The sequence below is a fragment of the Heterodontus francisci genome, chromosome 23, assembly GCF_036365525.1.
Source record: "Heterodontus francisci isolate sHetFra1 chromosome 23, sHetFra1.hap1, whole genome shotgun sequence".
Taxonomy (NCBI): Eukaryota; Metazoa; Chordata; class Chondrichthyes; order Heterodontiformes; family Heterodontidae; genus Heterodontus; species Heterodontus francisci.
The window spans coordinates 3,608,939-3,622,380 of record NC_090393.1 but is presented as its reverse complement, the minus strand read 5'-3'; the positions used below and the strand labels follow the sequence as shown (position 1 = coordinate 3,622,380).

At 43.0% G+C, this 13,442-nt stretch overlaps 1 protein-coding gene across 11 annotated transcripts in view; it reads right to left on the bottom strand.

The window, feature by feature from the left end:
- Positions 1-13,442, bottom strand: part of LOC137382536 (membrane-associated phosphatidylinositol transfer protein 2) — a 512,884-nt gene that overhangs the window by 24,968 nt on the left and 474,474 nt on the right. For 8 of the 11 annotated variants that reach the window (XR_010977216.1, XM_068054553.1, XM_068054552.1 and 5 more), the window contains 7 exons: positions 12,797-12,967; positions 10,403-10,549; positions 8,143-8,307; positions 2,509-2,733; positions 1,573-1,721; positions 562-678; positions 321-437 (listed from right to left, as the gene is read on the bottom strand). Coding sequence is in view for 10 of the 11 variants with exons in the window: in XM_068054553.1 (XP_067910654.1) it covers positions 321-437; positions 562-678; positions 1,573-1,721; positions 2,509-2,733; positions 8,143-8,307; positions 10,403-10,549; positions 12,797-12,967 (1,091 nt within the window). In the remaining variant the exon portion in view is untranslated. The remainder of the gene's footprint in view (positions 1-320; positions 438-561; positions 679-1,572; positions 1,722-2,508; positions 2,734-8,142; positions 8,308-10,402; positions 10,550-12,796; positions 12,968-13,442) is intronic. The other 3 variants (XM_068054556.1, XM_068054557.1, XM_068054558.1) reach the window with 3 other exon arrangements.

Sequence of the window (13,442 nt, the reverse complement as noted above, 5' to 3'; positions counted from 1 at the left end):
CAGCAAACACAGCCTATAATTTTACAACACAACAGTCAGGTCACTAGGCCCATTGCCTCTGTGCTGGCTCCCTGAAAGGCTAACACTTCTTCCCATTCCCTGCCCTTTCACTGTACCTTTTAAAATTGTTATTTTTCAAATTTTTCTCAACTTCTCTCACAGCATTTTTATGGATTCTGCTTCCATCACTGTTTCTGGTAGAGCATTTCTTGTTCAAACAACCCCCTGTATGAAGAAGTTTCTCGTAACAAAGTTTCTGTTAACAAAGCAAGCCCCAGATACAGCATGTGTATCATAAATTTCAGCAATAGAATATTCACCTTTTCTCCAGTCAGTGTAACCATGTCCAGAGGCCCATACATAAATCTCCCGGTCAGTGTTTGGGGACCATCTTCAGTAACAATAACATCACTCACTCGGTGATTTGCTGTAACGTTCTGTGTGCAACAAAATGCAAAAGGGAATTTTATTCTTCATATCAACTGTTCAATTAACTGCAAGAAAAATTAAATCAGATCACCCACAACACACACCTTAAGATTTTAAAAGATATTTTCATACCCTTATTTTAACATGCGTCCTCTTGCGGAGCCACTTTTCACGTGGTTTTGAAGGAGTGAATACAGAAACTTCTTTCCCATCCAGTTCCAGAACACTTGCATTTTCATGTCTCATAACCTATATGTAAATATTATATATTATAAATTATTATCCTACATTATGACTACAATTCAAAAATACTTCAATGGCTGTAAAGTGCTTTGGGACGTCCCGAGGTTTGATAGACACTATATAAATACAAGTCTTTCTTTCTGATGAAAGGTAATCGACCTGAAATGTTAAATGTTTCTCTCTCCACAGATAGTGCCTGACCTGCTGAGTATTTCCAGCATTTTCTGTTTTTATTTCAGATTTCCAGCGTCCGCAGTATTTTGCTTTTGTCTTTCTTTCTATTATTCCTTCATCGTCTTTCCACCATATTTCTATTGTGAGAATTTCAATTATTTTTTAAACCGTGTTTGAAGGTTAAATTGCAGATGTATCTATGTTAAAATAAAATGGTAACAGAGGAAAATTTCACAGATTAATTGGAAATGTGATTTCATTTACCTAAGGCTTTAGCCTTGACTCAGTGGGATCACTACTGCTGCTAAGTCAGAAAGTCATGGCTCATTAAGTCCCACTCCAGAGACGCGAGTATATAATCGAGGTTGACACTCCTAGTGCAGTACTGAGAGATTGCGGCACTGTCAGAGGTGCTGTCATTTGAATGAGGTGTAAAATGGAGGCCTGTCTGCCCTCTCAGGTGAACATTAAAGATCCCATGCCACTATTCAAAGAGGAGCATGGGAGTTCTCCTAGTGGCCCAGGCTACATTTACTTCTCAACCAACATTACAAATGATCTAGTAATTTATCACATTGCTGTTTGTGGGATCTCGCTGTACACAAATTGATTGCTGAGTTTCCTGCAACTGACTACACTTCAGAAGTACTTCAGTGGCTGGAAAGCGTTTGGGACGCCCTGAGGTTGCGAAAGGCGTGATATAAATGTAAATTCTTTCTGACTTACCTGTCGTAGGAGAAATGAGACGACGTCTGTTGACTCCCAGTAACTTGCATGAAACAGATGGGGTAAGGCTACAGTTGGAAAAGCTGTTAGAGCATCTGGGCAGTAGAGAGCATAGTCAACCCTCTTAGTTCCCCACCACCTTGCTGCAACTGAAGCAAAAAGGAATCCTTTTTAAATTAAAAAAAAAGACTAACAAGAATTTAGCAATTAGTTTAAAGGTGAATGGACTGACATGTCTGTATGCTTCTTATTACAAAGGTGTGGAGTTGTGTGTAATGTACCGGTCATTCCCTTTACTGTAGAGATTTTCATGTGTAACAAATTTCACTCAAAAGTAGAATTAAAATGTTGCTGCAATGTAATTTTATTAAAGAATCATTGAGCTAGAAACTGATGTAGAGAGATACGCAAGCTATAGTTCTCCAGAAGTGATAGTGCAGTAGATTTTTCAGCCGGTTCTATTCTTGTGCAAATGCCTGAAGTACTGCTACCAAATTCCTCTCTTCTGTATTTTAATAGCTGCAAGCTAAAAGTTCAGAAAGGAATTAAATAGCAGCACAGTAAATATTTGTACAAGATCAGTACCAACTGGAAAACCTACCACAGCAAGATGTTGCCACAATCCCATTTAGGAGAAACTTGTTAATAATTCATAGAAAGCGATCAAGTTTGTGGTCACTCCCTTTGAAGCATAACTTCTACTGCTCTACGTCCATCACCCACGTACATACACAATTAGTAAGAGAAAAGGTTCAAATTACACCTTATATACCTCAAATTTGTGATACAGACAGATCTTTAACAGGGTCCAGTAACCTACCAGTTTTATTTCTAGGAGTTAAAAAGGGAAAAGAAATTTATCCAGGGGAGGGGTTATAAATGAGGATGCATCTAATAGCTACGTTAAAACTAGGTTTGGTTCTAAGATACCAATACCTGTCTGGATGTCCACCTCTGAGACTCTCTGTTGTGTTGGACTCTGTTTTTCAGCAGAATTCACACAATTCTGTTTCAGCTTTTGCATGTTCTGATTCAGTGACAGCACAGGTTTGGACTGTTTATAGTCCTGAGAGAAAGTGCATTTTGAAAGGGCTTTGTTGTAAGGGACAAGTTTGAACAAGAAAGCCAACTTTTTGCAATGGTTTGGGTGATATTTTTGCTCTGAGAAATGAAAGTAAAACAAAATTCACATTACTCAACACACAAATCAACACCAAAGACCTTGGTTTATATTTATAATAACATTTAAAATGTATTTGATTTATGACAAATCTTGCAATGGGGTTTGATGTGTTGTTCTTCTTATATTTCACCCTTTCTTCTTGAACTACTCATCATCATTGAGCCAGACTTTTCATACCTCTGATAATAGCCTGGACTGGGGGAGCAGGAGTTAGGATGATAGGACAGATATCAATTCTGCCTTGCCACATTCACCATGCCTTGTCTCCCCACAGCATCATCAGCTGGTGTCCTGGCTTAGAATGAACAAGCTCACCTCAGCCACTGGCTAACAAGCAGACACATCACCCAACCTCAGGGCTTACATGGGGGCAGTTAAGCATTCCAGTTACTGGGCCCTTGAGACTACGAATGTTATTATACATGCAGTCAGATACTTGAAACAGCTTAGTATTGAAGTTAGTATTGAGGTTTGTAATCGGAATCAGCGATCAATCATAAACTAGTTTTTAAACAAATAATTGAAAATTAAAAAATGATCTTGTTGACTGGTCTGATGAATATGGCGGGATTCCAGAAGAATTTTACAATCTGCACTGCAATTACTGCACCTTCAAGGTCTTTAAAACCCACCAATGCCTCCACTGAAGACACATCACAGACAAAACAACTGGTAAAATGTCTTTTCCCCTAGTAATGTGAAAATGTTGTCTGTGTTCTGCTTTATTGCTGAAATGTGGAGATCACAAATATATTAAAAAGTGAAGTGAGGCTGAAAGAAGTTTAGACACATCTAAACATAAAACTATACAAGGGAACAAAGAAAGAGTGGTTAAAACTGTACAAATAAATACCACACTGGAAAGATTGCTTCAGGCATTTGGAGAGGCACATAATGACAAATAGCACATGAAATATTCTATTTTTTAAACATTTACCTATAATTTCACCCTCCCTCCCATCACCCACCCCATCCATGCTATGCTCTGCTAACTGATAGGAAGTCAGGCAGGTAATCTGAACTCAAGCTTCTGTCAATGCAACTCTTCTGAGAAGCTATGGAGGTGTGATGAGGGGAAATTCTCCCTCTGACTATCTCTCCCTTGTTGTGAGGAAGCATTTAGTCTCAGCTTAACATCTCCCTGAGCACAGACTTGAGAGCAAACCAAACCAGACGATGCTGGAAACACGCAGGTCAGTCAGCAACTGTGGAGAGAACAGGCAAGTTACTGTTTAAGGCGTACAGCCTGTTAAGTTCTAATGAAGGGCTGTATATCTGAATATTAACATATCTTTCCTCCCCACTGACGCTATATGTGTTCCTGGCGTTTTCTGTACTTGCTCTTGAAATTGAGAACTGATTGTGCAAAGAGCTGGGAGCAGCAGGCTGTGCACTCTCAGTCTGTAGCTCAGTGCTTTAGCACTTCAATCCACTACACCACAAATCAACCAAATGCTCTGCCTTTGTCATCTTGAGTATTGTAACAAATGACTTACAACAGCAACACACCGTGGGCTGGATTCTGCAACAGGCGGACGGGAGCTGGCCACCGATGTAAAAATCAGTGGCGAACCCACATCCACCCAGCCCGGGGAACTGACCCGCATTTTACGGGTCCCCGGGCTTTAATTGTTCAGAGGTGGGACTTCCACCCACTTGAGGGAGGAAGTCCCGTCTCATTGAGCTGCCGGCCAATCATTGGGCCGGCAGCTCTTACACTGGGAGCGGTGGCCACTGCTGGGACTGCAGCCCAGCCGAGGACAGAAATCCAGGACTGAAGTAAGTTTGGGTTTGCTTCGCCAGGCAGCTTGGTCGCGGCCCGGCAAGGCAAGGGTGGTCATTTTGGGGGGGGGGGGGCATCTCGGATCCTGGGGGTCGTTAGGGAAGCGGGGGCAGCCCTCAATCGGGCACCATGTGCCCGTTTGTCCGCGCCCCCTCCCCAGTGCGCTGAGAGGCCGCCAGGTATCACTGGGCGACCTTTCACATCTACCGGATACCTGCTTGCCATGGGTAAAATACCCGTGGAGGCAGGCAAAAGCACTTAAGTGGCCACTTAAGGGCCTCGATTGGCCTGGGGTGGGCGGCCTGTTTCTCGCCCCCCCCCCCCCCCCCCCCAACGGCCCACGTAAAGTGGGGCGGAGGCAGGAGCAGGCCGGGACGGCCTACCAGAGCCTCCCGCTCCATTTTACGCCACCCCCCACCACCATCTGGCTCGCTGGGATGGTGTAAAATTCTGGCCTGTGAATCAAACTTGAGACAGAAAATGGATCGCTTACAAAGAAAGCAAAGGTGATGCATTTGGGGAGGTCAAACAAAGCAAAGGAATACACGATTAATGGGAAAATACTGAGAAGTGTAGAGGAAGTGAGGGACCTTGGAGTGAATGTTCACAGATCCCTGAAGGTAGCAGGACAGGTCAATAAGGTGGTTAAGGAGGCACATGGAATCCCTTCCTTAATTAGCCAAGATATAGAGTACAAGAGCAGGGAGGTTATGCTGGAACTGTATAACTCATCGGTTAGGCCACAACTTGAGTTCTGTGTGCAGTTCTGGTCACCTCATTACAGAAAGGATGTAATTGAAGTAGAGAGATTACAGAGGAGATTTACGAGGATGTTGCCAGGACTGGAAAAATGCAGCTATGAGGAAAGATTGGATAGGCTGGGGTTGTTCTCCTTGGGACAGAGAAGGCTGAGGGGAGATCTGATTGAAACGTACAAAATTGTGAGGGGTCTAGGTAGAGTGGAGGTGAAGCGTCTATTCACCTTAGCAGAGAGGTCAGTGACAAGGGAGCATAGATTTAAAGTGACTGGTAGAAAAATTAGAGGGGAGATGAGGAAAAGCTTTTTCACCCAGAGCGGTGGGGGTCTGGAACTCACTGTTTGAAAGGGTGGTTGAGGCAGAGATCCTCAGCTCATTCAGAAGGAGTGTGGATATGCACCTCAAGTGCCGTAATCTGCAGGGCTACGGACCAAATGCTGGAAGGTGGTATTAGAATAGGTGGATCGTTTTTCGGCTGGCACAGAAACGATGGGCCAAGTGGCCTCTTTCTGTGCCTTAAACTTTCTATGATTCTATTCTAAAGCACAATACTATTTCAGAAGAACTAACGGATTATGGTAATATTGGTGTGTGTCAATACACTTCAACTGACTATTAATGCTTAAAATCAACGGATACACAAAAGAAGGGATGGTGAGAGGAGTGATGGAGAAATGGGCACTCTGAGCATCATTCCCAGCCCAAACTGAGGCAAATACATGCTTGTTATCGAACCCCCATCAAGTGAATTTAAAAAAAAAATGCGAGTTTGTAAAACACCAAAGGACTCGAAATTGATAAAAGCAAAATTTTGCCCAATTCCTATTTATGAAGCTACCTCGACTACACTTCTTCACACCCTACCTCCTGTAAGGACTCCATTCCATTCTCCCAGTTTCTCCGTCTCCGACGCATCTGCTCTGATGATGCTACCTTCCATGACGGTGCTTCTGATATGACCTCCTTTTTCCTCAACCGAGGATTTCCCCCCACTGTGGTTGACAGGGCCCTCAACCATGTCCGACCCATTCCCCGCACCTCTACCCTCACCCCTTCCCCTCCCTCCCAGAACCGTGACAGGGTTCCCCTTGTCCTCACTTTTCATCCCACCAGCCTCCATATCCAAAGGATCATCCTCCGCCATTTTCGCCACCTCCAGCGTGATGCCACTACCAGTCGCATCTTCCCCTCCCTTCCCCTGTCAGCATTCCGAAGGGATCGTTCCCTCCGCGACACCCTGGTCCACTCCTCCATTACCCCCACCACCTCGTCCCCGTCCCAGGGCACCTTCCCTTGCAATCGCAGGAGGTGTAATACCTGCCCACTATCCTCACTATCCCAGGCCCCAAACACTCCTTTCAGGTGAAGCAGCGATTTACTTGTACTTCTTTCAATGTAGTATACTGTATTCGATGCTCACAGTGTGGTCTCCTCTACATTGGGGAGACCAAGCGCAGACTGGGTGACCGCTTTGCGGAACATCTCCGCTCAGTCCGCAAGCAGGACCCTGAGCTTCCGGTTGCTTGCCATTTCAACACTCCCCCCTGCTCTCATGCTCACATCTCTGTCCTGGGATTGCTGCAGTGTTCCAGTGAACATCAACGCAAGCTCGAGGAACAGCATCTCATCTGCCGATTAGGCACACTACAGCCTGCCGGACTGAACATTGAGTTCAATAATTTCAGAGCATGACAGCCCCCCACTTTACTTTCATTTTTAGTCATTTTTAGTTATTTTTTCTTCCTTTTTTTTGCATTCCTTTTTACATTTTTTACAATCTTTTTTTGCATTTATTTCATTTCATCTTAGTTTGTTCAGTTTGCTTACCCACTGTTTTTTTCAGGTTGTTTTTCTTCAGGTTTGCACTTGCTGATGTTCAATATTCAGTATATTCACACCTAATCTGTACTAATGCTTTGTCTTTCAACACACCATTAACATATTGTTTGCCTTTGCTCCGTGACCTTTTGGTCAGCTATGTGACCTGGTCCAATCTGCACCTTCTCCTTTGTTATCTCTTGCCCAACCCCCACCTCACTTGTTTATAATCTGTGACTTTTCTAATATTTGTCAGTTCCGAAGAAGGGTCACTGACCCGAAACGTTAACTCTGCTTCTCTTTCCACAGATGCTGCCAGACCTGCTGAGTGAATCCAGCATTTCTTGTTTTTGTTTCAGATTTCCAGCATCCGCAGTATTTTGCTTTTATCCTATTTATGAAGTGTTGGCCTGGAATGCAGCTTATTGTAGTTTTGATATTGGGCAGTAGTTGGCAGGAAAAAAGACAGAGGCGCAAGGGGAGAGCCAACTGTGCAACAGCCCCAACAAACAAATTTCTCTGCAGCACCTGTGGAAGAGCCTGTCACTCCAGAATTGGCCTTTATAGCCACTCCAGGCGCTGCTTCACAAACCACTGACCACCTCCAGGCGCATATCCATTGTCTCTCGAGATAAGGAGGCCCAAAAGAAAAAAAAAGAAAGATATTGGGCAAGCTAGCTGCATGAAATGAGCAGCAGATGAATTTGCCTTGCAGGGGGCACTCTGCATAGGTTCAGTTTGCTAGATGAAAATACTAAACGCTATGTACTTAATGTGGTGTCAAGCTCACACACATAAGATCATGAAAAGGAGTGTTTACTATAAAATAGCTGACAGAATGATCAGCGTTCAGCTTCTACCAGCAGGTACCACTGGATCTGCTCGGCACCACGTGCAATTGTACAGATTGCAGGGTCCTAGTGCCGCACAAGGATCAGGCCAGATAGGGTTCTCTGCAACAACTCAGTAGAATACTATGCATGTTTAGCAATAAGACACAGGATGTTTTGATGTACTGCAGCACTTACTGTTGGCTATGTTGGAAGCTGTGTAACTGTCTGCCATTCCCGACACCTGGCTGGCAATGCTGACCTCACTCGCCCTCCGGAATCCCCGGAAGATTGGGGCTGTTAAGGGGGAGGAAGGAGACGAACTTTCCATGAAGACGCCAGCATGAGACTGAATAACATCCGCTATTGAGCCGAAACAAGGAAATTAAAATTAGATCTATCAGGACAACAGACAAACTCAAGGAAAAACAGCAAAAGGCATCAACTATCACATCAAAGACGCAAATCTTTATAGTTGGTTTCAAGAGGGAAAAATGTTCCATGTGAATTTTGAGACAAAAAGGAAACCAGTCAGCCTGTCGACTTAGGTGAAGGCAATTGGTCAACAGAAGGGGAAAAATAAACAAGAGCTAAATTTGGCTCAGTTTGTAAAGGTGGAAGGTGGGAGACTGCAGATAATAAATGTCAAACCCTAGCGTTGGGAAATTACACAGTGCTTAACAGGGTCACCAGACTTAAACCCCAAGTGCTAGTCACACCAATACTAACTGAAAGCTCTATTCACGGCAGTATTTTGGATTAAGTAAAATCATGCAAAAAAATTCTAAGCATCTTCATTATTTGGAAAGCTTGTTTATTATTCATATCTCCCTTTCTGATTTGCACCAATGGATATAAAACAGACCAATAAAAATGGCGAAAAATGAGCCCATTAGTTGCTGAATAAATTAGCAATCATAATGTTAGCTTCATAATCAGAAATCATGGATTTGAGTCCCATGGCTGGCTAGTTCTTTGTTAGACTGTAGGGTGAAACAGGAATGTTCTGTTCTGGGGAGAAGTCGAGCAAATGGACATTGCCTGTCTCAATTCACTCCAAGCCTCTATACAACCAAGGAGCAGAACTGGCCAGTAGCTGGAGAAAGAGCCGTGTCCTGACTCATGTTCATTTAAAAACTGAAGTAGAAACTTCAAGAAACTAGAGCAGCAGCATCGAGGGAGGGGTTGATCAAATTCAGAGGGAACAAAATCGGCATGACTACTTGTACTAAAAAGTTGCATCAGAGAAACTGCAGAATTCCACATATTCAGACATAGATTGATACCATATTGTACTGGTTGACTGGTGTACTGTTCCGCTATATTTTTTTCATAAGTTAAAAAAAAATTAAGAATTACTTTAGTGTCATACAATTAAGTTATTTTGTGTTTACTTATGTCATGATTTATCTGTTGAAGGAAAACAAAATAAAAAATGATTGCTCTATGTGCATTTAACAGACAAGCTGAATCTCAAGCAGCATGCATCATTTCAGTACCAACTTTTCAACAGCAATGCCATGCCAAAAAAAAAAGCACAAAATGCAAAATAAAACTTAAACTCACTCCATTAAAACAGGATCGGAACAGACTGTTACTCCATTAATACGGTCTTAGGAAAAGAAATTAAATGTATGCAAAAATGGAATTATAAACTGTAGACAGATGAAATCAAATACCTACTAGGCATGTTTTGGTTTTTGATATTGATGGGAGCATGATTCTACAGTACACTAGCCAGAATTAATCTGTTGTGAAAGCAGTGAATTCCTTATATCTAGGTTTTTCCACTGATGCTGGAGGGTGTCACTCACCATCTATGCTTGGTCAGGGACGGCTCAGTGAATGAAGCTGTTCAGCATTTTAAAAAAATATATATATTAATCGATCACGTATGGCGTTGCACACAGGGAGTCAGGACCAAAACTTCAGTTGAGGCAAGGTTAGAGGGCAGGGGGATAATGGGACCAGGGAGTACAAATGCACTCACACAAACACTTGGAAAATTCTGCCCTATGTCGTCTTGAATTTAGTTCAAATGAACTGATACTGTATTACATATTAAAATGGATGCTTTAGCAGTGCAGACAAAAATCAAACATTTCATCATGCCAGACTTGAAAGAATTTTAACTAGTAATATAATTATTAATTACCAAGTACCAGTTAGTGATTGTTCTCATCCCTAGATTGAGATTCCACCTCAATTCCTACAGTACTTGCGTGCATGCATGCATAGGTGTAGGTGCATTTGTAGGTGTGGAAGCGCCTTGGGACATTTTACTATGTTAAAGGTGCTATATAAATGCAAGTTGTTGTTGGAGGTGGACATGCCCCACCACCCCCACACTACAGTGAAAAATTTTCAAGCCCATTCTAATCACAAAACACATCATCTCTAAGCAAAGAAGCAGGCACATAGCACAGATCACAACAGTACAGAAGGAGAGACTACACACACTCTGCAACAGCTGGATTCCTACTGGAACCATCTTGCCAGTTAAGGACAGGAACAGGTATACTAGTTTCCATTACACTCTCCTGTCGTTGGAGAGTCACAAATGGAGTTTCCAGGATGAGGGTGGGATTGTTCTGGACTGTCTCAACTAGAGCAGACGGGAAACAAAACAAAAGGACAGACATCTAGCCACATAAACTGTACTACAAACATCGCAGTCAACCATTTACAGCAACTGACCTTTGAGGGATATTGCTGACATTTTTTTGCATTTTATGATCATTATTTCCCTTTACGCTATTGAAATAGTTCATAGACTAGCCTTTATATATTTTAACTTAAGTGGCTTTAAATGTTCTACATTTCAAGGATTAACTTTATTTCTTTAAAACTGAAGACAAAGGCAAACTTGTTGAAACATAGTTTCTTAGCTATTCCTGCAGTAACGATAATGACATAGGGCTGAATTTTATTAGCGCACCGCACATCGTGGCGGCTGCTTTGAAGTCGGCAGCCTTTCGACACAGAAGCACCGCCGCTGAGAACCTGCAATATGTCGCGTGGGGTCTCATTTAAATGGAGGGAGTGGAGCAGCTGCCCTCGATGACGTTGAGGGAGCAGCTGCTCCGTATCCGGCAATGGCGCAAGCGCCATTTTTAAAGGGCTTCAATCCCTTAGGAGAAAGTTTAATTTTTAAAGTGATATAGTGGTGCATTTTACATCAAAAATTAAATAAATCTTGGAGGCCCTTTCCCACCCTCCCCCTGTCACACTCCACAATGTTTTTGGAGAGCAACATTGACAAAATGAAGTTTATTCCCAACCCGAACTTTCCCTCCCAACTTCTTAACATTTGCCTTTCAATCCCTTCCCACCATCCCCACAGCCAATAAGAAGTGTTTTTCCTGCCCCCCCCCCCATCACTGCCCTGATAATTTTAGTCCTCCCCCCTTCCCACCAGTGTCTCACCTCGAAACTGTGCAGTTCTGAAGGCACATGAGTTGCGACCGATGGCTGTAATATCAGCATGGGACGGCTGCCGGGACAAGGTAAGTAGATGTACATTTATTAGCATCGACTTTACTATTTAAATGAAGGCCCTGCCGCTGAGTGGCAGGGAGGCCGCACTGAGGCCTCACCGCCACTGGTAAAATGCAGTGGGGCCTTCTCGGCGTCGGAGTTGTGATGTAGAGCATGGCTACCTGACCCGAACTCGACCAGACCCAACGACGTGTCGGGTTTGGGTTGGGTAGGGTCTCTCTTCTGGGTCCGGCATTCGGGCTCAGGTCGGATGCAATGCTGCCTTTTGCGCAGGGAGGGAAAGGGAAGAAAGCTTCAAAATTTGAACAGTCAGGACGTCAAGGCGGGAAACGTGCATCCGGACTCCGCACTAGTCTGTCTCCATCCTTTTTTTTATTCATTCATGGGATGTGGCCGTCACTGGCCAGGCCAGCATTTATTGCCCATCCCTAATTACCCTTGAGAAGGTGGTGGTGAGCTGCCGTCTTGAACCGCTGCAGTCCATGTGGGGTAGGTACACCCACAGTGCTGTTAGGAAGGGAGTTCCAGGATTTTGACCCAGCGACAGCATGATTCTGCAGGTATTGCCTGCTGCCGGAACAGAGGATCACATTATTTGGATAAGGTAGAGCACAACCTCTTTGATATAATTAACTTCATTCGGTAGTCAGGTTAGGCACGGGAAAAAAAAAATCAAAGGACTTGAGCCCGGGTCGGGTTCGGGTTGGATGTGGTCGGGTTGAGCCCGGGTCGGGTTTCAACTGCATACCCGAGCAGGCCTTCATTGTGGCAGGCTGCTCCCGCAAGTATTTTACGGGCCCCTCTGCCACGACCCCCAATGTCGAGGGGCTGGTAAAATTCAGCCCATAGTATCAGTTCAGTCTCCTGCAGTTTTTATTAACATTTACTTTTGACAAGTTCTCATTTCTTGCTCCTGCTCTACTGTAGGAATATTTACATATTTATGACAGGAATGGTCTAATTAACATTTTGTTTACCACTGCATGGAGACTGGCTCCTTTGCATACAAAATAAACACTATCTCCTATTCCTACAGCCTTGCAGTTTTCTTTTACTTAAATCCAGAAGCACTCAACAGTTCATAGAAAATATCAAACAAATTAAGTTTGTCTGTTGCCCAACACAGGCTACTGAAAGTTTTATATCTTCCTGCATGTTATATGTAGTTGATAGAAACAGTTTCTAAATAAAGGTCTTGTTATAATATATAGCTACAATCACACTGACTAATTATTAATAATTTACTCACAAAACATCCTACATTCCTGGTAAACATGTACACAATGCAATGCAAACAGGATTATCTATCTATGTTAACTGGTAGCACTCTGTTGCTGATTGAAAGTGTGCCTACCCAGAAGAGAGGAGCTGCCATCACCCAATGGAAACCTCTGATAGCGGGGAACATTAAATGGCAGCAGCAGGTGGAATTTCTTCTCCAGAAGTGGCTCCAAGCGGGAAGCTGAAGGATCCGCTGGATGGAACAGATTGTAAACCTGCTGACACGCTGGTCTCAACTGGGAGACTAGTGAAGAATGAAATAAACATGACAATTAACAGGCTTTGTTTGACAAAATATCTTATAAGGTAAACATTATTTTCATGATATAAGTAACACATTATAGAAGACAGGGACAACAGCAGATATCACCCATCATTCATACCAACTATTGGAAAAGAAACCTACAAATTAATTTTCAATTGAAGTTAATTAAATGCTTTCACTTGCATTTATTTGCTGTTACCTATTGGATAAATTCTTAATTAAAATTGCAGCACATGAGCAATACTAACAAACAAAAAATGTATCTGATAGAAGTCGTTACCATTCCTAAATAAGTTATTAACTGAATGGTGCCAGAAGGCTCCCATCCACTCCACTGGGGAATTTAGGACATGCAGACTGAGAGAAGATAAGAGAAGGAAACTAACTTTCTTGAAAAAGTTTTATTGGGTCCCTTGATTTTCACTTTACCCTTACAGAATATAACTAGTTACAT